The sequence below is a fragment of the Callithrix jacchus genome, chromosome 15 (genome assembly GCF_049354715.1).
Source record: "Callithrix jacchus isolate 240 chromosome 15, calJac240_pri, whole genome shotgun sequence".
Taxonomy (NCBI): domain Eukaryota; kingdom Metazoa; phylum Chordata; class Mammalia; order Primates; family Cebidae; genus Callithrix; species Callithrix jacchus.
Window position 1 is genome coordinate 99,692,179 of NC_133516.1, and position 26,977 is coordinate 99,719,155.

A 26,977-nucleotide genomic window follows, 5' to 3' on the forward strand; every position below is an offset into this window, starting at 1 on the left:
AAGTCTGAAGAAAGCCATCTACAGGTTCCCCTTTATTTTGTCCCTCCTATGACAAGTCACACAGTGTATACGACCACCTCCACAAATGAAAATGTCGCAACATCTACAATGTTTCTGCCCAGGGAAGCCCATAAGAGACTCAGTAATCAGCATTTTTATTGAGTGTTGGTCATCTAGTTACCTGCTGCGTGGCACGTATCAAAATTCCAGACTTCCAGAAGAAACTCCTTGGTGGTCAGCGTAAATCACATTGTTTGCACAAATAGTCTAGACATAACAAGGCACCTTTATCAGTTAGGGAACACTGCCAAAATTCAAGTTTCCAGACACCAGCCAAAGATCAACTTTGCAGGCAGCTTTAATAAGGATAGCATCCTCAGGCCAGCTATGTTAGCTTTTTAATGCCCAGACTTGTATAAAAATGTACATTCGTGTAACTATTGCTGCAATCAAGATGAAATAACTATTCCACCACCACAAAAATCTCTCTTATGCTACCTTTATGGTCACACCCACTTCTCTCCCTCTACAATTTGCTGATCCCTAATTTATCTCATCTCAGTAATTTTGCATAGACCATTTTTATACGAAGAAAATACCACATGGTTTAATTTTTCATTGAAAAAGTGATAAGCTTTATGTTCATACTATTTTGTGGAATCCCTAAGGAGAGTAAAGAATTTTGATTTAAAAGATCATTGTATTTTTAATGTTGGAAGGTGGATACTTTAGTGTTCATTATATTATTATTTAATATGTTCTTGATACCAAAAATGTTACATAATAAAAGAGGAACAAAGTGAATGAGAGTTTTTGAAAGGTTTAATGTGACCAATTTTGATGATATTTGCTTCTTTTTTACCAATTTTTAAAATTTTTATTTTTAATTTGTGTGGGTACGTGGGTGTACATTTTAAAGGAGTACATGAGATACTTTGATGCAGGCATGTAATGTGTAATAATTACATCAGCATAAATGGGTTATCCATTTCCTCAAGCATTTATCCTTTGTGTTACAACAGTTCATTTATACTCTCTTTCTTGTTTTAAAATGTACAACAAATTATTGTTGACTGTACTTAGCCTGTTGTGCTATCAATACTAAATCTCATTCATTTTATCTTCTATATTTTGTTCCCATTAAGCATTACCACTCTCCCCAACTCCCACCTACTCTTCCAAACCATCATTCTACTGTCCGCTTTCATGAGTTCACTTGTTTTAATTTTTAGCTCCCACTAATGAGTGAGAACATACAAAGTTTGTCTTTATCTGTTTTATTTCACTTCACATAATGACCTCCAGTTCCATTCATGTTGTTTCAAGTGACAGGATCTCATTCTTTTATTTTTTTTTTAAATAAAAATGAGGTCTCACACTATTGCCCAGGCGGGTCTTGACCTGCTGGGCTCAAGTGATCCTCCCACCTCAGCCTCTCAAAATGCTGGGGGGAATCTCATTCTTTTTTTTAAATGTCTGAATAGTGCTCTCCTGTGTATATGTACCACATTTTCTTTATTTATTCATCTAGGTGGACACTTAGGTTGCTTCCAAATCTTGGCTATCGTGAATAGTGCTGCAATAAACATGAGAATGAAATATTTCTTTGGTACATTGATTTTCTTTCTTGTGATTATATCCCAGCAGTGAGATTGCTGGATCATATAGTAGGTTTATTTTTAGCTTTTTGAGGACCCTCCAACTGCTCTCCATAGTGGTTTTACTAACTTACATTCCCACCAACAGTGTAAGAGGGTTCTCTTTTCCCCACATTATCACCAGCATTTGTTATTTCCTGCCTTTTGTACATAAGCCATTTTAACTTGGATGAGATGATATCTTCATGTAATTTCTATTTGCGTTTCTTTGATGATGAATGATGTTAGCACCTTTTTATGGACTTCTTTACCATTTGTATGTCTTCTTTTGAGACATGTTTATTTAGATTCTTAAAATTAGATTATTAGATTTTTTTCCCTATAGACTTGTTTGAACTCTTTATATATTCTAGTTATTATTAATAATTCCTTGTTAGATGGGTAGTTTGCTAATGTTTTCTCCTATTCTATGGATTGTCTCTTCATTTTGTTGATGGTTTCCTTTGCTATGCAGACGTTTTTTGACTTGATATTATCCCATAGGCCCATTTTTGCTTTGGTTGCCTGTCTTTGCCCAATCCAATGTCCTGGAGTGCTTCCCCAGTGTTTTATTTTAGTAGTTTTATAGCTTGAGGTCTTAGATTTAAGTCTTTAATCCATTTTGATTTGATTTTTGCATATGGTGAGAGATAAAAGTCTAATTTTATTCTTCTGCATTTCTGCATATGGATATCTAGTTTTCTCAGCACCATTTATTGAAGAGACCATTCTTTCCCCAATGTATGTTCTTGGCACCTTTGTCAAAAATGAGTTCACTGTTGATGTATGGATTTGTTTCTGGGTTCTGTATTCTGTTTCATTGGTTTATGTGTCTTTTCTTTTATGCCAGTACTATGCTGGTTTGTTTACTATAATTCTGTAGTATAATTTGAAGTCAGATAATGTGATTCCTTCAGTTTTGTTCTTTTTATTCAAGGATTTCTTTGGCTATTCTGGGTCTTTTGTGGTTCTGTACAAATTTTAGGATTTTTAAAAAATTTTTGTGAAGAATATCATTGGTATTTTGATAGGAATTACATTGAATCTGTAAATTGCTTTGGGTAATACGAACATTTTAACAGTGTTGATTGTTCCAACCCATAAACATGGAACATCTTCTTCCCACTCTTTTTTTAATCTTCAATATCTTTTATCAGTGTTTTGGAGTTTTCATTGTAGAGGTCTTTCACTTCTTTGGTTAAATTAATTTCTAGGTATTTTATTTTCTGTGCAGCAATTGTAAATGGAATTACTTTCTGGATTTCTTTTTCAGGTTTGCTGTTGGCATGTAGAAATGCTACTGATTTTCGTTTGTTTATTTTATATCATGCAGCTTTACTGAATATGTTTTTCAGTTACAGTAGTTTCTTCATGGAATCTGTAGGTTTTTCCAAATATAAGATCATATTATCTGCAAACAAGGATAATTTGACTTCTTCCTTTCTAGTTTAGATGCCCTTTATTTCTTTCTCTTGTCAGATTACTCTAGTTAGGACTTCCAGTACTATGTTGAATAATAGTGGTGAAAGTGGGCATTCGTGTCATAGTCAAGGTCTTAGATGAAAGAATTTTAGTTTTCCCCCATTCAGTATGATACTAGCTATGAGTCTGTCATATATGTTTTATCGGGTTGAGGTATGTTCCTTTGGTACCCAGTCTTTTATCATGTCTTTTTCATGATGTTGAATTTCATCAAATGCTTTTTCAGCATCAATTGAAATGATTATACCATGATCATACCATGAAGGACAAGATTGTCATCCTTCATTCTTTTGATATAATGTATAACATTGATTATTTTGCCTATGGCGAACCATCCTTGCATCCTGGGATAAATCCCACTTGGTCATGATTACTGATATTTGGTTTGGTAGTATTTTGTTGAGGATTTTTATACCAATGTTCATCGGATAGGTTGGCCAATATGTGTATATATTTTTTGATGTATCTTTGGTATTGGTATCGAGTAATACTGGTCTCACAGAATGAGTTTGCAGGTATTATTTCCTCTGTTTTTCAGAATAGGTTGAATACCGTTGGTGTTAATTTTTCTTTAAATGTTTGGTAAAATTCAGCATTGAAACCATCAAGTAGTTTTGACCAGTTCATCTTTCAGTCTTTCTGCTTAATACATGAGTAGTTTATACACCAGTGTTATAATATTCTGCATTTTTTGTGTGCCTACTATTACCAGTGAGTTTTGTACCTTTAGATGATTTCTTACTGCTCATTAATGTCCTTTTCTTTCAGATTGAAGAACTCCCTTTTGCATTTATTGTGGGACAGGTAGGGTGTTGATGAAATCACTCAGTTTTTGTTTGTCTGGGAAAGCCTTTAGTTCTCCTTCATGTTTGAGGAATATTTTTGCTGGATATACTATTCCAGAACAGTATAGTATTTTTTTTCTAGGTTTTTTTTCCTTCAACACTTTAAATATGTCATGCTACTCTCTACTGGCCTGTAAGGTTTCCACTGAAAAGTCTGCTGCCAGCGTATTGAAGCTCCATTGTATGTTGCTTGTTTCCTTTTGGTTGCTGCTTTTAGGATCCTTTCTTTAGTCTTGACCTTTTGGAGTTCAATTATCAAATGTCTTGAGATAGTCCTAATTTGGGTGAGGGTTACTTGGTGTTCTATAGCCTTCTTGTACTTGAGTATTCATATCTCTAGATTTGGAAAGTTCTCTGTTTTTATCCCTTTGAATAAACTTCCTATCCTGATCTTTCTCTCTGCCACCTCTTTAAGGCAACTAGCCCTTAGATTTGCCCTTTTAAGGCTATTTTCTAGATCTTGTAGGTATACTTCATTTTTAAAATTCTTTCTGGGGTCTCCTTTGTGTATTTTCAAACAGCCTGTCTTCAGACTCACTACTTCTTTCATCTGCTTGATAAATTCTGCTGTTAAGAGACTGGTAAATTCTTCAGCATGTCAATTGCTTTTTTAAACTCTAGAATTTATACTTGATTTTTAAAAATTGTTTTCAATCTCTTTGTTAAATTTATCTGATAGGATTCTGAATTTTTTTTCTGTGTTATCTGGATTTCATTGAACTTCCTCAGAACAGCTGTTTAGAATTTTGTGTCTGAAATGTCACATGCCTGTCTCTCTGGAATTGGCAACTGGTGCCTTTATTAGTTTGTTAAAGTCATGTTTTCCTGGATGGTCTTGATGCTTATGTATGTCCATCAATGTCTGGGCATTGGAGAGTTAGGTATTATAGTCTCCACTGTATGGCCTTTTTTTGTACCTGCCCTTCTTATGGAAGGCTTTCCAGGTATTCAAAGGGATTAGGTATCGTGATCTAAGTCTTTGTTCACTGCTGCCATATCTGCATTAGGGGACACTCTAACCCCAGTAAAACTGTGGTTCTTGCAGATTCATAGTAGTACCATTTGGTAGTCTTGGGTCAGATCTGGAAGAACTCCTTGGATTACCAGGCAGAGACGCTTGTTCTCTTCTATTCCTTTATCCTAAACAGAGTCTCTCTGTCTCTCTCTCTTGTGCCAAGCTGCCTGGAGCTGGGAGAGGGGTGACACAAGCATTCCTGTGGCCACGACCAATGGGACTGTGCTAGTTCAGATATGACACCAGCACAGCACTGGTCTTGCTCAAACTCTGTGGTGACCACTGCCTTGCTACCTATATTGAGTCTCTCCTTTCAGAGCAGTGCCTTTCTCTCTGGCCTAGGGCAAGTCCAGAAGTGCCAGACCGGACCCAGGGTCTGGAAGTGGGACCCCCAGAAGCCCACTTAGTGCTCTACCCCACTGTGGCTGAGCTGACACCCAAGCTGCAAGACAGAGTCCCTTTTACTTTTCCCTCTGCTTTTCTCAAGCCGAAAGCCATCTCTCACCATCGCCATCACAGATGGGAATATATTGAGTCACACCTAAAGCCAGCATGGCTCTGAGTCTCACCCCATGGTGAGTACTGCTACTACTGTTGATTATTCAGGGCCCAAGGGCTCTTTAGTCAGTCAGCAGGTAATGAATCCTGCAAGGATTGGGTTCTTACCTTCAAGGCAGTGAGTTCTTTTCTGCCCCAGGGTGTGTCTAGAAATATTGTCTTGCAGCTAGAGCCTCAGGATTCTACCATGACTGAGCTGTTATTCAAGTTGCAAGGCAAAATCTTCTTAACTCTTATCTCTCCTCTGCTCAAGCAGAGGGAAGGTGTCTCTCCCAGACCTGTGAGTTGTTTTCCCTGGAGTTGGAGGGGTGACATAATCACTCCCTTGCCTGCTCCAGCTGGTATCTTACTAGATTGTGTATTACCACAAATCCACTGGCTCCAATCCCAGCACAGCACCAGGACATGGCTAGGAATTGCAGTCCTTGTGGCCTAGACTGCCTTTTATTTAGGACCCCAGAGCACTTTGGCTCACTCTGGCAGGGCTTGCTGGAACTCAGGCTCTGACTGCTGGGTTGGGCTATTTGCCTGTGGCTAACACTTGTCTAAATGCTTTCTCCATGATCGCTGACTGAATTCAGTGATCTCAGGGGGGCTCACTCAGGGTGGCTTTCGGATGTGACAGGGCAGCAGAGTTCCAATGTAAAGTCCCACAGTCACTGTGCTTTCCTTCCCCCAAGCACACAGATTCTCTCTCCATGCCACATAGCTATTGTCAGGGGATAGAGGAAGGGATGGTGTAGGCTATTTAACTCTTTCCTACCCTCTTCAGTGCCTATTTCATTAATATGATGTTCAAACCAAGTACTGTGATGACTCACCTGATGTTTGTTTCTTATGAAGGGGCTTCTCTGTGGGGTAGTTGTTCAGTTTGGTGTTCCTGTGTTGGAACGATTGTTGGCGGTTTCTGTTTGGCCATCTTTGTTCCATATGCTTTCCTTTAATTAAATTTTAATGTTTCATTTTGAGATTATTGACCATCCTCTTTCTTCTTCCTGGGTCGAATTATCAAATATATCTAAAATATATTATCTATAATTATTATTAGATAACTGATAAGGTAATGATAATTTGTACTCATTTTAATAATTATTAATTAAGCTTAGGATATTTAATTAAGATTTTACTGAAAAGTAGCTTAGTCAAAATAACCAATTAACATTTTATTTTCTTTTTAGGCACGCCAGATTAATGTTGGTTATTATTTGACATTACTGTTTTTATATGGAGTAGCACTCACTGAAAGAGGAAAGAAAGAGGTATGTAGCATGGTATTTGCCCTTTATAAAAATAATCAGGCCAAGGATTATCATATGAAACTAAATATATTTAAAAAGGAAACTGAATATTAGCTTATAACTTCGGTTCATTTATCTTTCAAATGCATACCATTTGCGTAAAATAAAAAATTATTTAGCTGCTTTCACTTGTATGATACATTTTAATCCATTTTCTAGTGTAGTTTAATCCCTGTGGTTTTAATCTTACCCCTTTGGTAAAACATGAATTTTGCCTCAAATTCTTTGCCAAACTTAAGTGCAAATAAGTAAAAATCTGGGAATTAACTAGATAATTTCTAAGGATTCTGTTGAATTTAACATTTTCTTTCTTTTTCTGATTTTTAATGATTTCTCATATTTTCTTCATAGCCTTGATATTTCTCTTACTTTTTCTTCCCAAATCTGTATTTTTATTTGACTTCATAAATTAAATATATAAATATGAATTGTTATTTAGATGAAGTAGAATTGATAAGCATCCAAACTGAAAACATTTCTATTTTATTTATTTATTTTGAGACAGAGGCTCACTCTGTTACCAGGCTGGAGTGTTGGTGGCGCGATTTCGGCTCACTGCTCCCTCCACCTCCCAGTTTCTAGCGATTCTCCTCTCTCAGGCTCCTGAATAGCTGGGGCTGCAGGAGCACACCACCATGCTTGGCTAATTTTTGTATTTTTAGTAGAGATGGGGTTTCACCATGTTAGCCAGAAACATTTCTATTTTAAATAATTTTATGTAGTGCTAATTATTTAGTGTGATGTACTAGAGAATATTTTAAAGTAAGGCCATGCAGTATTTTCCTAGCTTATTTTTTTCCTAGAGAGACTGAGGCTATTATGCCTGTTTTACTGAAGCATCTATTATAACAGATCCTGATATTTACTTCTAGACCTATGTTGTTTATGATTAAGATGGTGATACCCCAAAAGAATCTATATCTATGGTCAAAGAGTCACTTACTTTCTATTTGAAAAACTGTGAAGGATTGTTCTCCAGTTAGGAAAATGATAAAGAACTGTGCTCTAACAGTTATCAGAAAAGCCCTTATTTTGGCTGGTAATGCTTGCCAGTTATGTATGTAATATATGTATTTAAAAGATGGGGATCTCACTATGTTGCCCAAGCTGGACTTGAACTCCCAGGCTCAAGCAATCCTCCTGCTTCAGCCTCTTACGGAGCTGGCACTATCGGTGTGTGCCACCATGCCTAATTGCCAGTTTTAGATACGCAAATTGTTGTTACCATCTTAATATTTACTTTGAAATACTGGTTAAAGAAGGTCTTAAATTTATGTATGAATAAATATTTTAAACACTGACTACATGATCTTTGTAATCACATACAGAGATGCCAGGATTTAAAATGTAAATAAATGACCAGATGATTGCATGATTTTGAAAGCTACCCTAATTTCTTCAGTTTGAGAAATAATTGTTTATTGTAAAAGAAAAAAAATGCTTTTTGCATCAGCCAAACCTAGTTTTATGTTACTACAGGATTATACAGAAGCTGAGAATAAATTTCTGGTGATGAAGATGGTGATCCAAGAGAATGAAATTTGTGAAAACTTTATGTCTTTAGTTTATTTTGGACGTGGTTTACTGCGATGTGCTCAGAAGAGGTAAGGATTTTAATTAATAGGTAGATCTTCCCTATAAAGTCTTAGCATTGTGAAGTGGAATTAATGTGCACAATATACCAGGCATTGTGACATTTGTGCTCTACTGGTTTATCCTTGTCTTCTTTGCCTTTTTGTATAGATAATTTCTTTACTATAGTTGAGAATATTAAATATGAAACTTAACAGGCCATGGCATTAAGAGGCAGTCTAGCATTAACATTGAGAGCATAGGCTTTGGAGTCTGATAGACCTAAGATCAGCTACATTTTCTATCACTTAACCCTAAGAAACTTAATGTTGTTAAGCCTTACATTTTTTTTCTTACTTCTAAAATAGAACTAATAATAGTGTATGATTCATCTCATAAGGATGTTGCAGATGATTAACTCAGTGCCTGGGACACAAAAATGCTGTACTTAATAAATCAACGATAGTTGGAATTACTAGTATTATCAACACTAACTTGGAATAGTTTTTAAAAGTATAAATAAGCTTATAAAGAGTTGAAAAGGGTCCAAATGCTGAGTTTTTGGAGTATTGACTACTACTTATTTTAAGAAAGTGAAATTGTATGGATGAAACTATATAGATTATCTCTTTGCTTCCTATATGAAGATCCATAACCATTAGTAGCATCATGCATTCATTTTATTTACTAAGTATCGATTATATTCCAGAAACTATATTATATATAGGTGTTGAGGTTACAATGGTTTACAAAATACAGCTCCTATCTTCATGTAACTGAAAGTACAGTGAAATAAACAGATCTTAATCAAATAATCAGTCATAAAATACACATTTATGAAATAGGATAAAGAGATATGAAGGAAAATACAGTGAATAAAATCTTTCCTGTAAGCTTGTTCTGGGAATCAGAAGTCTCCCTGAGGAAACAGTGTTTGGCTAAGATCTGAGGGATGAATTAGGAAAAGTTTATTTGGGCAACCTCTTATGAAGGATTCCTGCTGGGCCAAACCATTGGATCTCTAAAAGTGTCAATTATGTGCTAGTTCCTGGATTCTTTGTAAGGCTGATTTCCTATTCTCTGGCTTGGTGTTTTTTCGCTAGGGTATCCACAAGACATCTCACTTATTGTTCCCTGGGTCTGAGCAACATGTGCCATCAATATAGTGGGGCTAGTGTGATGGTTTGCAGAATGTCAAAATGATCCAAATCCCTTCAGTCTATACTGTGACAAAGTAAGAGAATTAACATAGCCTGAGACACGAACAAAGAATCTATCCTGCTGTCCTTCCCCAGATGTGAAAACTTTTATATTCTCATTACTGTTAAACATTGGAGAGAATTCATTTTCCACATAACTGACACTAGAAAGTCCAGTTGTATGGCAGCATCATTACTTTCATCCCTGGCCTATAGAGGACAACCACCACTGAGTTCTTGCACTCTTCAAAGACACATGTGCCCTTCTTACTCTGTATTTTTTAATGTATTAATGAATGGAGTATCCTTTGAGCCTTCCTAAGAACATTGAATTAGTGGTGGGTTCTGTATTTTCATGTAGTAAGTCCATTCTAACATTCTCACTTCCATGAACCTCCTGACTGCTTTAATATTCCTCCAAGAAATTTTTAGCATTTCTACTTCATTTACTATAGACCATCGTGTCCATGTTTCAAGGAGCCTTCTCAGCACCCTCTTAGGACTGGATTCAGGTGTCCTTTCTAGGAAAGTAAATCTTGAATTATGGAAGAGTTTTTCCATATCAGTGTACACTTCCCTATCCAGCCTTATGTTTACCCTTAGTTCAGCACTTTAAAGATCCACTCCAACTCATGTTTCTGCCAGTACATTCTAGTGGGATTCTGCAATTCTTAAGATTAATAAGCTTTTGCTTCTTGGGCAAGGGCTCTCTTTTCTCACTTGGGCTCTCCACCTGACCTTAGATTTATTGTCTGAAGGCAGTGAGGTAGGGAAGATCTTAAGAAGGAAAGGCATCATCTTTTGAGACATGCATCTCAGCTGATGTTTTTGCATGGTCTTTAAATAAAGGTAGGCTGCTCTCCTGTGGTAAGGAAGAGGTATTTGCCAGTTAAGAAGGTTCATGGGGAATTTAAGGATTCAACGTTTCTAAGCATATTCACCTAAATATCCCCATGTTAGATCCCAGGGTCTATCCATTGCATATCAAAGTCCTAATTTTAGTGTAGTTCTGTTGAGGCTGTTCTACCCTTATGTTTAAATCCTGAACTTCATTTTCAGCATAGTCTGCCTTAAGTCTAGAGGAGGTTCTTTAGATGTTACCATAGAGGCCTTCTAGTTTTCACAATGTCCTGAGTTGATTGTATTAGTCTTGTTGAGGCCACCATAGAGGCCGTCTGGCTTTCATAGTGTATCCTGAGTTAATAGTTGGCTGACCTGTGACTGTCATTCTCTTCCTTCAAGGCCTCCAAGACATTTAACAAAAGCCAACCAACTCTACAGTCCCTTTAATTACCATGGCCCCCATACTGTTCAAGCTTGAGCTACTACACAATCTAGTGCCTCCCCTTCCACCTGTATTTCATCCCAATCTGCCACAGGCGAGAGTCCTAGTATTTGTATTTCTATGGCATGCCAGAGTTTATCACCATTCTATTTACCACAAAATGTGAGTTACTTGTTCTCATTGGTAAACCATCCATCTGCACACTCTGATTCAAACTAACCTTATTTTAAAATGCCTTGCAGATATAATGGAGGACTGCTAGAATTTCATAAGGGCTTACAAGAAATTGGAGATATAAATGACCATTGGTTTGACATAGATCCTACAGAAGATGAAGATTTACCTACAACTTTTAAAGTAAGAAATTATCTAAGAGTAACATTTTATTTGTAACTAATCAGAATCATCTTTCATAAAGTGTGAAACAACTATGTCATATTCTTATAGCAAGCACATTGTTTTATTGACACACAACTTTTTATATAAGAAACAACCTTTATTGGGTTACCTAGTGCAGAATGTATGATTCAACAAGGAGGAAGAAGTTAGGTGGCAGTGTTAGCATTTTCAAATAACAAGAATATTAATGGCTATATTAGGCTAGTACCCTGCATGATTAGAGTAAAATATAGCAGTTAACTTTTTTTCCTAATTACCTTTACCATTATTTTGCTGTTGATTTAAATTACAAAGTACTAAATGCTTAGTTCAGAAAACATGGAAAATATAAAAATGCCCAAAGATAAAGATGGAATTTATCTATATTTTTTCTTCAAATGGAGAAACCATTGTTAGCGTTTTCATTTATAGCTTTCCAGACACACACACACACACACACACACACACAGACACACACACGTATACACTCATAGCCTTTATTTTTCCTAAATTGGTGTGATGTTGTGCACACTTATTTGTAGTCTGGAAATATATAGTACTTTTTATTTCTCAGTAATAAAGATTATTATACACTGTGATGTTGGTATAATCCTTGTATAATTTTGCTTTAATTTGCTTAATTAGTTTTCTGCTATTTTATTCTAGACATTTCCAGTTTTTTCTTCTTATATAAAGTAATCTTTGCATATTTCTTACATCATTTCATTAGAATAAATTGCTAATAAATTCATTAGAATAAATTTCAAAGGTGGCATTGTGGAGCAGTATTCACACAATTGTGAAGTTGTTGTATGTCTCCAAATTTCCTCTCAGAAAGATTGTACCATTTTATATTCTTCAAATAGTGTGAGACTTTTCATTTTCCCATACTTTCTGGGTGTCCTTTACCTTTTGAGTAATTTTTGTTCCACCTGATAAGCCATTTGGGCCTCTCTTTTTAATTTGTTAAATATGAACATGGCTATACCAGGTTTCTCTTGGTTAATGTTTAAATGACATATCTTTTTCAAAACCTTAAAGAAACTTTAAATCTTTATTGATCTTTTTGTTTTGCCTGACTTTAAGGCCAAAAGCATTACTCAAAATAAAGAGAGACACTTTATAAAAATACAAAATTCAATTATCTAGGAAGCTGTAACAACTCAAATTTGTATATACCTAGTAATATAGCTTCAAAATATATGGGACAAAAATTGACAAAATTGAAAGTAATACAGCTTCAAAATATATGGGTCAAAAATTGAAATATTTTTAAATCCCCAATCACAATGGAATATTTTAATATACCTCTCTCAGTAATCAATAGAACATGCAGACAGCTTTTGGCATTGTCAAGATAATCATATAACTTTTAATTTTGACTTGATAAAGTAATAATTTTATGCATTTAAAAAATACTAAATTTTCATCCCTACATAAAGCAGTCTCTTACTTGGTTGTTTTACTCTTTTTCTTCCTCTTTTAAAAATATTTTGCTTCCTTTGTTATCCAACTTTTTAAGTGAACTTTTATTTTATGCACAGTAATATACTTACTCAGTTTGTAAAATAATATTTAAAGACTTAAAATAAGAGTTCCTGTTTTGTTATCTCTAGCTGAAATTCTGCTTCTTAGAAGCATGCTTCCAACTTTCTAGACATTTTTCTTTGATATTTATTTTTCAAAAAAAATACTGCTATTTAAAACATATTCTCTTTTGATTTTTACTATGAAAGATGAGAGTTTAGCTTGCTTATATGTCCACACACACACACACACACACACATTTTCTTTCTCTCTGTCTCTCTCTCTCTCCTATCCTACTCTACTAGTAGCTGTAAGTTTTTATTATTAAGCTGGCCTCAAGGTTTCTGTTCACTCTCATACTGGGAATTTTCTTCACCTTTCTTCTATGTGGAATCCTCTGTTTCTCAGAATTCAAGTTTTCCTTCCTAGGGTTGCTCCCTTCTTTTGGTGGTGCAACTCCTGTAGCCTCTAGTAGCTTCCCGTAAAAGAGAGCTTGCATGGAAGGTAAAGTTTTTGAGACCTTTCAAGTATCAAAATAATTTATCCTTTGTATGCTCTATTCATATCTTGCTTGAGCATAGAATTGTGGGTTGAAAATAATTTTTCTTTTTGGAGACAGGGTCTCTCTGTCACCCAGGGTGGAGTGCAGTGGCATGATCATGGTTCACCGCAGCCTCAACTTCCTGTGCTTAAGCCATTCTCTTGCTTCAGCCTCCCAAGTAGCTGAGACTATAGGCACATGCCTAATTAAAAAAAAAAGATTCTTTTTTTAAGTAAAGACAAGGTCTTATTATGTTGCCCAAGCTGGTCTCAAACTCCTGGGCTCAAGCAATCCTCCCACTTTGGCCTCTTGTGTATTTTTCTGTTATCTTTTAACTTCTAATACTACTTTTAAGAAACTTGATTTTATTCTGATTTTTAAACTTTTGTATTTGACCTGTTTTATTTTTTTCTTTCTGGGAATTGTTAAGAATATTTTCTGTGTCCCCAGTGTTCTGAACTTGTTTTTTGCTTCTAGAACATTTTCTTGTTTTATATATTGATATATCTTCTTAATTTTCTCTTATTCTCTATGAAATACTTATTATCCAGATGCCTTTCATACTAGACCGAGTCTTTAATTTTTTTATTTCTCAATTTTTTTTCTACTTTCTGGGAAATTTTCTCAACTTTATCCTCCTGCATAGAGCTGATATTTGTGAAATAATTTCTAGAGGCTTATTTATCTTATCTTATACCCTCAGTATATTAGCAGTAATACTATTTGAAATTTTGTAACACTCTCCCTCTAAAGGATAAATGTGAAGGACCTTATCTAATAATTTAACTTAGACCTCATAACATGATTCACCTGCATTTAATCAGCATTTCATTTATTTCTTAAGTGTTTTATACTGTTTTTTAGAGATAGAGTCTCATTCTGTCACCCAGGCTGTAGTGAAATGGTGCTCCCATAGCTCACTGCAGCTTTGAACTCCTGTGCTCAAGCAGGCTTTGTGCATTGACCTCCCAAAATACTGTGATTACCACCACTTCTGGCCATTAAATCAGCATTTTAAAATGAGAAATTATATTCTGATTTGTAGCTATAGACATTGAAAACATATTTCTCTACTGTACTTTTGTCCATCATGGCAGTGAATGTTATATTGTACTACCACAGTTGTTCCACTGCCAATGCAGTGACCTAGGGGTTGGTTCCGATCAGGATTCTCCTGGACACCAGCAATTTACTGTCTTTCTGTGTGTATAGATGAGAGCAAATAATACTTCTTTTTTTTTTTTTTTTTTTGAGATGTTGTCTCACTCTGTTGACCAGGCTGGAGTGTAGTGTTATGATCTCAGCTCACTGCAACCTCTACCTCCTGGGTTTAAGCGATTCTCCTGCATATGCCTCCAGAGTAGCTGGAATTAGAAGTATGTGCCACCACTCCTGGCTAATTTTTGTATTTTTAGTAGAGACGGGGCTTCACCATGTTGGTCATGCTGGTCTTGAACTCCTGACCTTGTGATCCACCCACCTCAGCCTCCCAAAGTGCTGGGATTACAGGTGTGAGCAACTACACCTGGCCAGAGCAAATAATTCTTGATAGGAACATGCCAGGTGTTATGCTATGGATTAGGTGATAAAGAGAAGTATAGCTTCAAAATACACTTCTCTCCATTCTCCATGTTTTTATCATTCATTGATAAATCCAGTACTTCTAATTTAGGACCTTCCTATACATTGTTTACTTTGAATTAGGGAAATGTTTTATTACTATTAAAAAAATACATATATACAAGTACTTCAAAAAGGAATATGATATGGACATATTACCAAGGTAAAACATGGGTAGGCTTAATTGTGGTGTTAATTTTTTATTAATAATTCATGAGAATTATTTCTGTTTTTAAAATCTAGGATCTTCTTAATAATTTTATCAAGACAACTGAAAGTAATATAATGAAGCAGACCATTTGTAGTTACCTAGATTGTGAACGATCTTGTGAAGCTGACATTTTGAAGAACACCAGTTATAAGGTACTGTGATTGTCATTAACAGTTTTTTAAAAATGTAATTGAAAAATTATATATAAACATATAAAATTATATATGCATAAATTATTTTTAAACAGTACTTTGTTTAATTACAATGGAAAAGCAGTTGAAAAGTTATCTCTGAGAAGTTAAGATTTAGGGTGATCAGGAATTATTTATATTTCATGAGTCAATAAAAGAATAAATTGGTTTTGCTAAGGTTTTTGTAAAATTCACATGCATTTGAAGTTATAAGTATTATTCCCACAGTCAACCATACAGTGAAAATGATCTAAAAATGCTTTACTTTATAGTTAGAAATGTTAGAGGTTGAGAATGGTAGCATTTGACTAAGGAGAAAGGCTGTCACTCCTCAGGAATGGTGCTACTAAATAAGTGATCATTATCTCTTCTGTGGGCCTTGACAGGGGGAAAATGTAACCAGCCTCTGTTGATCTCTGGATCTATCAGAACAAGATTTTGTGATATCACAAGATAGGATGAGATGTTACGCAAATCAGACAATACTTTTAAAAAATAACTGAAATCTCAATTTCAAGACATAACGTGTACAGCCAGTGCAGTAGGTGGGGAGAAGGAGAAGACCAAGATCTAGTCAATAGACTAAGACAGGGATTGAAAAGTGAGCCTGGTAGATGCAGTGCTCATGGTCAGGCTTGTTCAGTATTGCTTTAGATGACATGGTGATACAGTCCTAAGGTTTCCCAAGAATGCTTTAGAGTTCTAATCAAATGAACAGCATGTAGCAGCAACAATACCTGAGCATACAATTTAATTTTTGTCATCAAAACAAAAATTTTAAAAAGCAAGGCTGTAGTTTCCAGGGAGGGTGCAATGGAAAGGACAAGCAATCTATACCCTCGGATAATGCAGTAGCTCAGGGGCTATCACCAAGGCAGCAAATCTGAGTTCTCGTGATTGGTAACAGAGGAGATTGAGGCAGTAATGGTTTGGAGCTGGGGTTGGTGGAAAGAGAAATGTAAAAATGGAGATGAAGATGGGTAGATTGCATGTTCCTCTGTAGATATCCCTCACTGCGTTTCTGATGTTTTGTTGAACAGAGCATATGGAAAATATTATATTAACTTTTTCAAATTATTCACCTTTTTTTTTTTTTTTACTGTCTTAGTTTTCCTGTCTTTAGTGATGTAAAAACGACTTGTAAAGTTATTTGGTGATCTCTGATTTCTGTTGATAAATTTTGAATACCTTGTAAAATCTAATTGTATAACAGTTTTAAAAATGATTTAGTATAATTATTTATCTATATATAAGAATCACTATGTCCTTAACTGACACTTACTTTTATATTTTTCCAGGGATTTTTTCAGTTAATGTGCAGTAAAAATTGCTGTGTTTATTTCCACAAAATTTGCTGGAAAAGGTTTAAGAATTTAAAATATCCAGGTGAAAATGATCAGGTACTATGTTCCTTCTTAAAACTACAATAGCATTTCTTCCTATACCCTTTCCTCTTTTGTTCTCTTCCCCATCATTTCTTCCTGTTCATAACTTCCCTCCTTTTTACTTCTTTTTTCTTTTTCTTTTACTACCTTCTTTGTTCTTTCCCAGTTCTCTCTGATGCTTATCTCCCTACCACTTTTCATTCATCATCATCATTTATTAAACAGTTCTTTGTAGATGATACACTACTAGTTGGTTAGCTTAGCGGTTTCTATCAATTTATTTACTTCCTTTTAGAAATGTATACTCTTAAGAATAGAAATACTGTTGCATATATGCATGTAGGATCATAGAATAGAATTTCTTAATAAACACACAAAGGATAATTATACAGTTTTAAGGATTTCTATTTAAGAGGTGAAGAACAAGGACAAATTTCATAGTCTTGAAAAATATATTTGGAATTTTTAATATCTGTAGTTATAATAGTTACATATATATAGTTATAGATAATATAATTATATAACATAGCATAGTTATATAATAGTTATGACTATTCTATATAACATGATTGTTATAATTATTAACTATTACAATATGTAACATTTAATAGAGTTATTTGCCACTAATATTAAAGTGGAAATACTAAGCCCAGCTCTGTATTAATTTCTCTTTAGTGAGCTGATGACCATAAGTTGGGTCTATAATGTTTGGTTCTATAGTGTTTACATTCTGCAAACAATAGAAAACCCCTTTAAAGCAATTGTGCTGTAGTAGAAAGTGCACGGAATATGGAGTTGGGAGATCTAGGTTAAAGTCCAGACTGAGCCACTTACTAGATTTATTATATTAGACTGGTAAGTGCTCAAAGATTAATATTTTTAAGTTCTAAAGTAAGGATAAGATAAACCTATTTCATAGGATTTTTGTGAGAATTAACAGATAAAACAGATGAACTCACATTATATACTGTAAAAACAACTTTATAAATATTTACTTAATCAATTCTAAGTGATATATAAATACTTTACAATTTCCTTCATTTGGGGGCCAATTAATATTATTGAATTTTAGAAAGAGAAGTAAAAGAAAAATGAGCAACCTAACCAAAAGAAATCACAGGCCAGAACTAGAAAAAGGATGTAACATTTTTATTCTTTCCTTTTCCCTGATAGAAATTCAGTAATCCTTTAACACTCACTTAATTAGTACATTTTATTTGAAGTTGTTTTCTCTGGAGCAACAAATGCGTTTTAGTCTGTAATATTGCTACTTGACAATTTTGATGTAGAGTGAAATACATTTTAAATAGGATATCCATTGATTTATGAAATGGACAATCTTTGAACAGCTACCTCTCAAATATTTATTCACATATTCCAGTTTAGGAACATTTGTTTTTAACAACATTTATTTAAATATAATCAGATTTGCACATCAGTGATTTTTTTCTATTAATAACTTTAGAGTTTTATTGCGAAGAAATGTTTGAAGGAAGGATGTACAGGTGACATGGCAAGGATGCTGCAATGTGATGTACCTGGAATTGTTAAAATTTTGGTGAGTATCTTATTTCCTCTTTTTTTTTTTTTTTTTGCTTTCCTTCATTGGAAAAGTATTTTTGACTTGAAACAGACTTGGGGATCATCGTAATTGGATTCTAGCCATATTCCCTTTGATAGTGACTGGGCTCTTTGACCTTTTTATTGTTATGATTTATGCAAAGTAACATTTAAGTGTCCTTAAGAACAAGAAAAATTTAGAAATAAAGACAAAGACACACAAAAAGAGAAACAAAGACAAAACATGCCATAAGTATAGCAATAAAGAAAGTATCATGAACTAAGAATGAGAATTTATCTAATTCTTTGACACCTAAGTTTCAAAATAATTTTAGACTTTCTGAACCTCTTTTAGTCTGTAAATATCCTCCTATGAAAATATCTGTAGAACATCATATATAGTACCTGTTACATAAAATGCACTCAGATGATATCCATTTTATGTTTTAATTAATGAAATATCTTGTTGAATTTTTAGTTTATAACTAAACAGACCAAAATTGTGAATAGAAATGTATCTTATTTATTTCTTTATTTTTAAATATGCTATTTTAGTATTTCAGATTTGGTATTTAAATCCTATAGTGATGTAAAGTAGAACTGCTTTTTTAAGGTCAATTCTAGTTTGTTTTTTTGATCAGGATTGTTTATTACTTACCTTGTTATTTCTGTTTTGTTTGTTTTGTATTCAGTGTAGCTTCACTCTCATTGTAGTTTTCAAATGTTAAGGCTAAGAAATCACATTCACAATTTTGAAACTTGAAGTACTTCAGGGCTAATTTTTTCCCCATTACTTGCAGTTTGAAGTTGTGAGAAAGGACGAATATATAACCATTGAAAATTTAGGAGCAAGGTAAGTTTAAAATAAGCTACTCTGTTACCTTTTTTGGAATCTGTGTATATATATTTTTTTTTTTGGTTGCTTAATTCTTCTGTGTTTCTGTCACCTAATGGAGCTCCATCAAATTTTAAGGTAGTATTAGGTATATGAAAAAAATCATATTTAATTCCATTTGTTTCCCTCTCTAACTCCACTTATTTTAGATGTTTACATTCTAAAACAGATATGGAGAAATTGTATGTGGAATGTTTTACATTGTAAAACAGATATGGAGAAAAAGTATGTGGATACTTTCCCATTAAGTGTGAAAATAATCCTTTTCTAAAGATAAAAGATATTTTTCTTAAAGTTAGTTCGTTATGAAATAGACTTTTCTATCTTTTAAAACTTATCCAAACCACTAAGCTTATCTTACAATTAGAATCTTCCTGTTTCTTAGATGAGAAAACTGTATTGCAGAGTAATATATTTGATAAGACTGGAATTAATAGAGGTATTATAGAGCCTTGCTACTGAAGTTAGAAGTTTCAGTATAAAAGTTCTCCTAATCTATTGATTCGCTTTTTCTTCTGTCTAAAGTGTAAATGCCATTTTTCAATCTAGTAGGGACATTTCATTGACATCTAAGGCATCAACTTTCCCTTATTAGTTAATGAAGCCCAAATCTTGATCTCTAGCACATATCTCTCTCCTAAAAGCTTTACCTTGTATACCTATCTCCATACTGAATATCTCCATTTTGATTTTTCAAAAATATTTATAATGCAGCATGTTCAAAACTGGACTCATTATCTTTCTTTCTACCGCTGCTCTGTAACTTTTAAAAAAGTACTATCAATTTAATTTTTAAAATATAAATTTATTCTTATTTCTGCGCTATCTCTACTACTTCACTAAATGAAATCAGGTTATCATTATTTCTCATTTGGAATTCTCAAACAGCTTCTTAACGTGTCTGTCTTTAGCCTTTCCTTTATTCAGTCTCTTGTTTTCATAACCATCAACAGGACTTTTCTAACATAAAAATTGGAATATATCACTTTGTACATGAAGATCTTTCGGAAATTTCTCATTGCTTTTAAAATTAAGTTCAGATTCTTTAGTTTGACTCTTGACTTAACCTTGTACACAGCTGAACTCATTATTGTCATCCCTTGACACTTTAGTCTTAACCATATGTGTACCAACTATACGGAACTTCTTTTGGTTTCTTCAGTGTGCTATGTCAAGAAACCTTCCCAGTTTTTGCACTGAAGTATATCTGGTTTAGTATTTGACCTCCAGGCTTTGCCTGGAATACCCTGCTCCTTTGACTTTGCCTAGTTAAAACTTTCGAAAAGCCTTTCTTAGATTACAGTAGATGTTCTATGATGTATTTCTTCTATGTCTCCTATCAAAACACTTATTAACTTTTGTTATACTTTCTTGGCTATCTTCTCCATTTGAGTGTAACCTCCATGAATACAAGAACTTTATCTTGTTTGCTAGGATGTTCCCAGCAGGTAGCATAATGGCTGGCACATAGCTAGACCACAATAAATACAAAGTAGTTGTAGAGATTGTGGATTCCATTATTCTCTAGTGGGTAATCTTACTTTTATTTTGACAGGCCACTAACTTGGCTAGATGTGAACTTTGAACTCTTTCTTGGGTGGTGCATCCAGTCTCAGTCCAGATCTTTTGGCTTTAGTTGAGCTGCTTTTAGTCTGTTCTGTACATGTGGTTCAGTGTTCAAAGACATTGTGAGAAAGAATTTGAGGATCTCTTTTCTGACTGGTTTTTCTTTTAGGATTACCCCATTCTCTTACTGGTCAGGATTCCATTTCAGTTTTCTGGTTCCTTCAGCCAAAGAGACCTTTTCTCTGTAGCAATGTCACCTTTCTCATTTCTGATGTTGGCAATTTGTGTCTTTGTTTTTTTTCTTGATCATTCTGGATAGAAGTTTATCAATTTTGTTGATCTGTTCAAATAATCAACTTTTAATTTTGATTTTTCTATAATATTTTTGCTTAAATTTCATTGATGTTTGGTCTTGATAATTTCCTTGCTTTTGTTGCTTTGGGTTTAATTTGCTTTGTTTTAAAATTTTTTTTAAGGTGAAAGTTTTGATCATTGATACAAAACCTTTGTTCTTTATAAACTTATTTTACATTAAGCATTACTTTAGCTGTGTTCCCATATGTTTTGCTATGTAGAAATTTATTATTACTATTTTCATTATATTTAAAATGTTTTCTAGTTTCACATGTGTGTGTATGTTTTAACCATGGGCTCTTTAGGAGTATTTGTTTAATTGCCAAATATTTGAGAATATTTCAGCTATCTTTCCGGATTCTGACTTTCAGTTTAATCCCCTCGCAGTAATCTGTTTTATGATCATATTACTATATATCTTGGTGAAGGTTGCACTTGCATTTGTAAAGAATCTGTCTGCTGCTCTTGAATAAAATAGTAATTAGATAAAATTAGTTTACAGCTCTGTTTCAGCATTCTATGTCATTTTTTATTACTTTTTCTATCAATTACTCAGGGAATGTTGAAGTCTACTATTTATATTTTTTGTCTACTGTATAATTGTAATCTAGAAACTTTTTTATTAAATGCTACACACAAATCTAGGATTGTTATCTTTTTTCTTGACAATTTGACCCTTTTATTCTTATTTAACATCTCTTTTGAACCCTGATAATATTCTTGCCTTAAGTGTTTTTGTCTGATATTAATATAGTTATTCCAGCTTTGTTTTGATTAGTGCATTGAAGTATATCTAGTTTAGTATTTTGCATCAATTTACTTCAGCCTACATATATCTTTGTAGGTGGCAGAGGTCTTTCTTTTGTATATCCAAAATGACAATCTCTGCCTTTAAATTGGGTTTTTTATTCCATATGAATTTTCTTTACTAATTTATATGGTTGGAAATCTACTGTTTTCCTTGTTGTTTTCAGTTTTCTTTTTCTGTTTTATTGTTTATTTCCTGATTTGGTTTATTAGTTTTACCCTTTTTTGAGGATATTATGTATTGCTTGAGGACTTACAATACATATTTTTAACTTACTAAATTCTATTTTTAAATAATATTATACTACAGCATGTATAGTGTAAGAATCTTGCAATAATAGATTTCCATTTCTTCCCTTTTTTGTGCTATTGTTTTTATATGTTTTATTTCTACTTATTTTATAAATTATTGTTACTTATAAGTATAGTTTAATTTTTTTGTTTCAAACATTATATATGGAAACATTTGGTTTTATGCATTTTAAAATCATGTTTGGTATGATTCCATTCTTACTATCATACTTCAGTGTTTTCATTTTATTGCTCTAACTTTAGAGTGTTACTTCACTAATTTAATCATTCTACCATTGATAGATATTTATTTCTAGTTCCTGGCTATAACCATAGTTTGCAGTGAACTCTCTTGTACGTGTCTCTAGGTCTGTATGAGCAGAAAAATTTCCAGAATGTATGCCTAAAAGTAGACTTTCTAGGCCACCTGTGTATATCTGTAACTTCACTAGCTTTTGCCAAATTGTTTTACAAATGTACACTCCCCACAAACCGTATAGGAGATACCTTTTACTTAGTATCTTTGCCAATAACTTCATATTGTTAGAGTTTTACATTTTTTTCAGTGTAATGTGTAATTAACAGTGCTATAGTGGTACTGGAGATCAAATCAGTTAAAAATAACAATAACCACCAACATCCCTTTCCTCATTAAGTTTACATTGTAGTGTTGTCCAATATTTTTTTGTTTTGTTTTCTGTGGTTCATTTCAAAGTGAAGCTATCTGTTTAATGGCAACATTTACCTAGTGCTTAGTCTAGTTAATACATTTTGCTACTTCATTTTCGAATTATTTTTATTGACGTTATGCTAGCATCTTTATTATTTTTAATCACTAAGCGTTAAATGAGTTGGGTTTTCTTGGAATAGTTATTGCCAAAAAATGTATGTGGTGAAGAGAGGGCCAGGGAGGATTTACAAGTTTGCAATTTTTTGTTTGCTTGCTTGCTTTTTTGGTTTTACAATGCAAAGCTTTCTTTCCTTGTTTTCTGCTACCATACAGCCTTTTTGCAAGGAAGTTTGTAATGTGTTTAGTATGAAATCTGGCACTACTGCTTACTTGATAATTCCAATGAAAGTGACAGTGTAGGGTTGTCATTGTTGGTGGGCTTTATTTGTTCCATTATTTTTCTCCTTCTTGAATTATTTCTAGGAGTAGAAGATGAAAATAGTCATGCTTATACTGGAAATCTTGACTGACTTTGGCATTATTTTATTTCCACTGTAACTTAATTTTTTTCCATTTGCAGTTATAAAAAGTTGGTATCTCTGAAAATAGCTGATACTGATATAAGACCGAAGATCAGTTTAAAATTTAATACAAAAGGTATTATTTTATTTTTATATGCCTTCCATTGAAAACTGTGTTAAAATGTTTTACTTCTGTTGTCAACTTTCATGCCATTAACTACCACATCTTCACTGTGTTTGTCATTCACTGAACTTGGGTTTATACCAGCAAGTAGCACTTGGTGTAGGCTGGAAATCACAGACAGGAAGATCAGCAGATGTATGGACCTCACATTACCTTGCTATACTACATGCTATACATGCTATAGAGAAACATGCTAGTTCTGGTGCATAGCTGTAACTATACTGTGGGATTATGTCCTAGCAGAGGTTTTCTACCAACCCTTCTTCCCCTGCTGTATTCCTTCTTAGTAGAGCAAGCATTAGAGTACCCTTACATGAAAGGAATGAACATTTTGAGTTTGAGACCAACTACTCTAAACTTAGCTGCCAGCTGTTTAGGAGCATGCTAGTACATTTCCTGCCCAGAACCCGAAGACCTTAATTAAGGGAGCCTAGGCTCTTGGAAGAATAGTTTGGTGGCAGTCCAGCCAACTTCTTATTTGGCAACTCAAAGGAAGCTCCCTGTGTCATTTGCATTTTAACTTTGCTCCCACAGTGTATATCAAGTATTTCAAGCAAAAGTGTTAATTTAAAAAATCTCTTGAAACATAGAATCTTGAAGGATAAAATAATAAAGCTGTATTATGTGACAAATGCATATTTCAATATACATACAAAAGCCAAATGCCATCATATATCAGATTATTAGTACTCTCTAATTCACTTCAGCCTACTTTTCTCCTTCGAAATCACTATTAAAACAGGAAAATACCAAATAGTTCAGTTTCATGCCTTATTCCACGTTATTGATGAAATATCTACTTTATTATCTTTTTTGGAGGGGTAAGAAGATGAGGTTTATTAGATCAGAGTTTCTCAAACATCATACATATATTTGATATATTTGGTGATTTTGTTAAAATGCAGATTTCAGTTCAGTAGGTCTGCAGTGGGGCCTGAGACTGTGCTTTTCTAACAGGCCCTCAGGTAGATGCTGATGCTGCTGGTCTCTGGGCTACCCTCTGAGTAGCAAGGAACTAGATCTTTTTGCATTTCTTGATATAGATCTGAGCTATCTAGTATAGGAGTCCCTAGCTATATGTGGCTACTTAAATTTAAGTTAATTAAAATTAAATTTAAAATTCAATTTCTTAGTCACCCAAGCAGCATTTCCAGTATTCAACGAGTATTAGTGCAAATATAAAACATTTTATCACACCACATTCTGTTGGACAGTGTGGATTAGGATAAAGTATAATTATTTAAGTAAAGCATAATTAAACATTGACAATTAGCATTCTTGGTAAATTTTAGAATTTTTAAAGATCTAATACTTTGATGCTATTTTGTTGCCAAAGATCATTTACGTGAACAAAACCTTGGATGGTTGAAAGACTTCTGTGGTGATTAGTCTTTGATTACTTTTGCTTGGGAACATGTTTCTGTTTAGATTTTTTGACAGAGAGAAAGCAGCTTGCTTATTGAGCATCAGTTGTGGCAAAGCAGTGTACTGTGCTTTATTCTTTTGGAACAGTTTTTATCCTGCAGCAGCTAAGGATAAAATATGAGAGGCCAAATAGAAAAAGAGCATTGGGCCGGGCGCGGTGGCTCAAGCCTGTAATCCCAGCACTTTGGGAGGCTGAGGCGGGTGGATCACGAGGTCAAGAGATGGAGACCATCCTGGTCAACATGGTGAAACCCCGTCTCTACTAAAAATACAAAAAATTAGCTGGGCGTGGTGGCGCGTGCTTGTAATCCCAGCTACTCTGGAGGCTGAGGCAGGAGAATTGCCTGAACCCAGGGGGCGGAGGTTGCGGTGAGCCGAGATCGCACCATTGCACTCCAGCCTGGGTAATGAGAGCGAAACTCCGTCTCAAAAAAAAAAAAAAAAAAAAAGAAAAAGATCATTAATGTGGAATGTCTTGACTTCCCAAAATTTATTTTCAGATGAAATGCCTATCTTCAAGCTTGATTATAATTACTTCTATCATCTGCTTCATATAATTATTATTTCTGGTACTGACGTTGTTCGGCAAATATTTGATGAGGCTATGCCACCCCCTCTTTTGAGAAAAGAGCTTCTTATACACAAGAATGTGCTGGAATCTTACTACAACCATCTTTGGACCAATCATCCTTTGGGTGGATCATGGCATCTGCTTTTTCCTCCAAACAAGGAGTTACCACAATCCAAACAGTTTGACTTATGCCTCCTACTAGCTCTCATACAACATTTGAATGTGTTCCCTGCACCCAAAAACGGATGGAATATGGAACCACCATCTTCTGACATCTCTAAATCTGCAGATATCCTGAGACTGTGCAAATACAGGGATATCCTCCTTAGTGAGATCTTGATGAATGGTCTCACTGAGTCACAATTCAATTCAATTTGGAAAGAAGTTTCAGATATTCTTCTGCGCCTTGGGATGAAACAAGAAGATATTGATAAAGTGAAGGAGAATCCCATTGAGAATATCTCCCTTGATTACCATCAGCTATCCATCTACCTAGGCATACCCGTACCAGAAATCATACAGAGGATGTTATCCTGCTATCAACAAGGTACTAAATGATTATTTACTTTAGCAAATAAACTTCCACTGAATGTCTGCTCTGTGCCAGGCACAGTGTAAAGGGCAAGAGAGTCAGTGAGCTCACATTTCTGGGAGAATGGACCCATTAGGAAGGTAATAGAAATTATAGTGCTAGAGATGTTTCCAGAATACCATGGGAAATCCTAGGCTAAAGGAGTCCAAAAAAGCTTTCTGGAGAATATAATAGTTAAAGAATTATTAATGGCATGCAGAAGTAGCCAAGTGAAGACGATGGAGAAGGGTGTTTCAGAGAGAAATAAAAATAAAGGTATAGAAACAAAATATACTGCAGCAAAGTAAAAACGTTTGGCGTTAATAGAGCACATCCAAGAGGATTTTTTTAGTCACATTGAGGAGTTTGCATTTTTCAGAAAGAAATCGTTGAAGACTTTTAAGTAGAGTTTTATCACTTTAAATGGCATTTTATTACTTCTCCAAAATTAGTAAAGTCTAAAACCATGACATATAGGTGCTATGTGGTTTCAAACATGTCCTTTTAGACACAGTGGATATATGTTTTTTCTCCTTTCTAGCAGAACCTTGCTTAGTTTACAAGTTTAGCAGCTGTTCATTGGCTGTAGGTAATTTTTTGTTTTGTTTTTTTTTTTGAGACGGAGTTTCGCTCTTGTTACCCAGGATGGAGTGCAATGGCGCAATCTCGGCTCACCGCAACCTCCGCCTCCTGGGTTCAGGCAATTCTCCTGTCTCAGCCTCCTGAGTAGCTGGGATTACAGGCACGCGCCACCGTGCCCAGCTAATTTTTTGTAATTTTAGTAGAGACGGGGTTTCACCATGTTGACCAGGATGGTC

The 26,977-nt window shown here is 34.4% G+C and overlaps 1 protein-coding gene across 9 annotated transcripts in view; it reads left to right on the plus strand.

Moving 5' to 3' along the window:
- Positions 1–26,977, plus strand: part of DZIP3 (DAZ interacting zinc finger protein 3) — a 99,823-nt gene that overhangs the window by 29,889 nt on the left and 42,957 nt on the right. For 6 of the 9 annotated variants that reach the window (XM_008982517.5, XM_078350172.1, XM_002758845.7 and 3 more), the window contains exons 6-14: positions 6,716–6,796; positions 8,315–8,439; positions 11,134–11,248; positions 15,201–15,320; positions 16,658–16,759; positions 18,210–18,302; positions 19,105–19,157; positions 23,468–23,544; positions 25,518–26,135. In XM_008982517.5, the coding sequence (XP_008980765.1) occupies positions 6,716–6,796; positions 8,315–8,439; positions 11,134–11,248; positions 15,201–15,320; positions 16,658–16,759; positions 18,210–18,302; positions 19,105–19,157; positions 23,468–23,544; positions 25,518–26,135 (1,384 nt within the window). The remainder of the gene's footprint in view (positions 1–6,715; positions 6,797–8,314; positions 8,440–11,133; positions 11,249–15,200; positions 15,321–16,657; positions 16,760–18,209; positions 18,303–19,104; positions 19,158–23,467; positions 23,545–25,517; positions 26,136–26,977) is intronic. The other 3 variants (XM_078350174.1, XM_008982520.5, XM_054246134.2) reach the window with 1 other exon arrangement.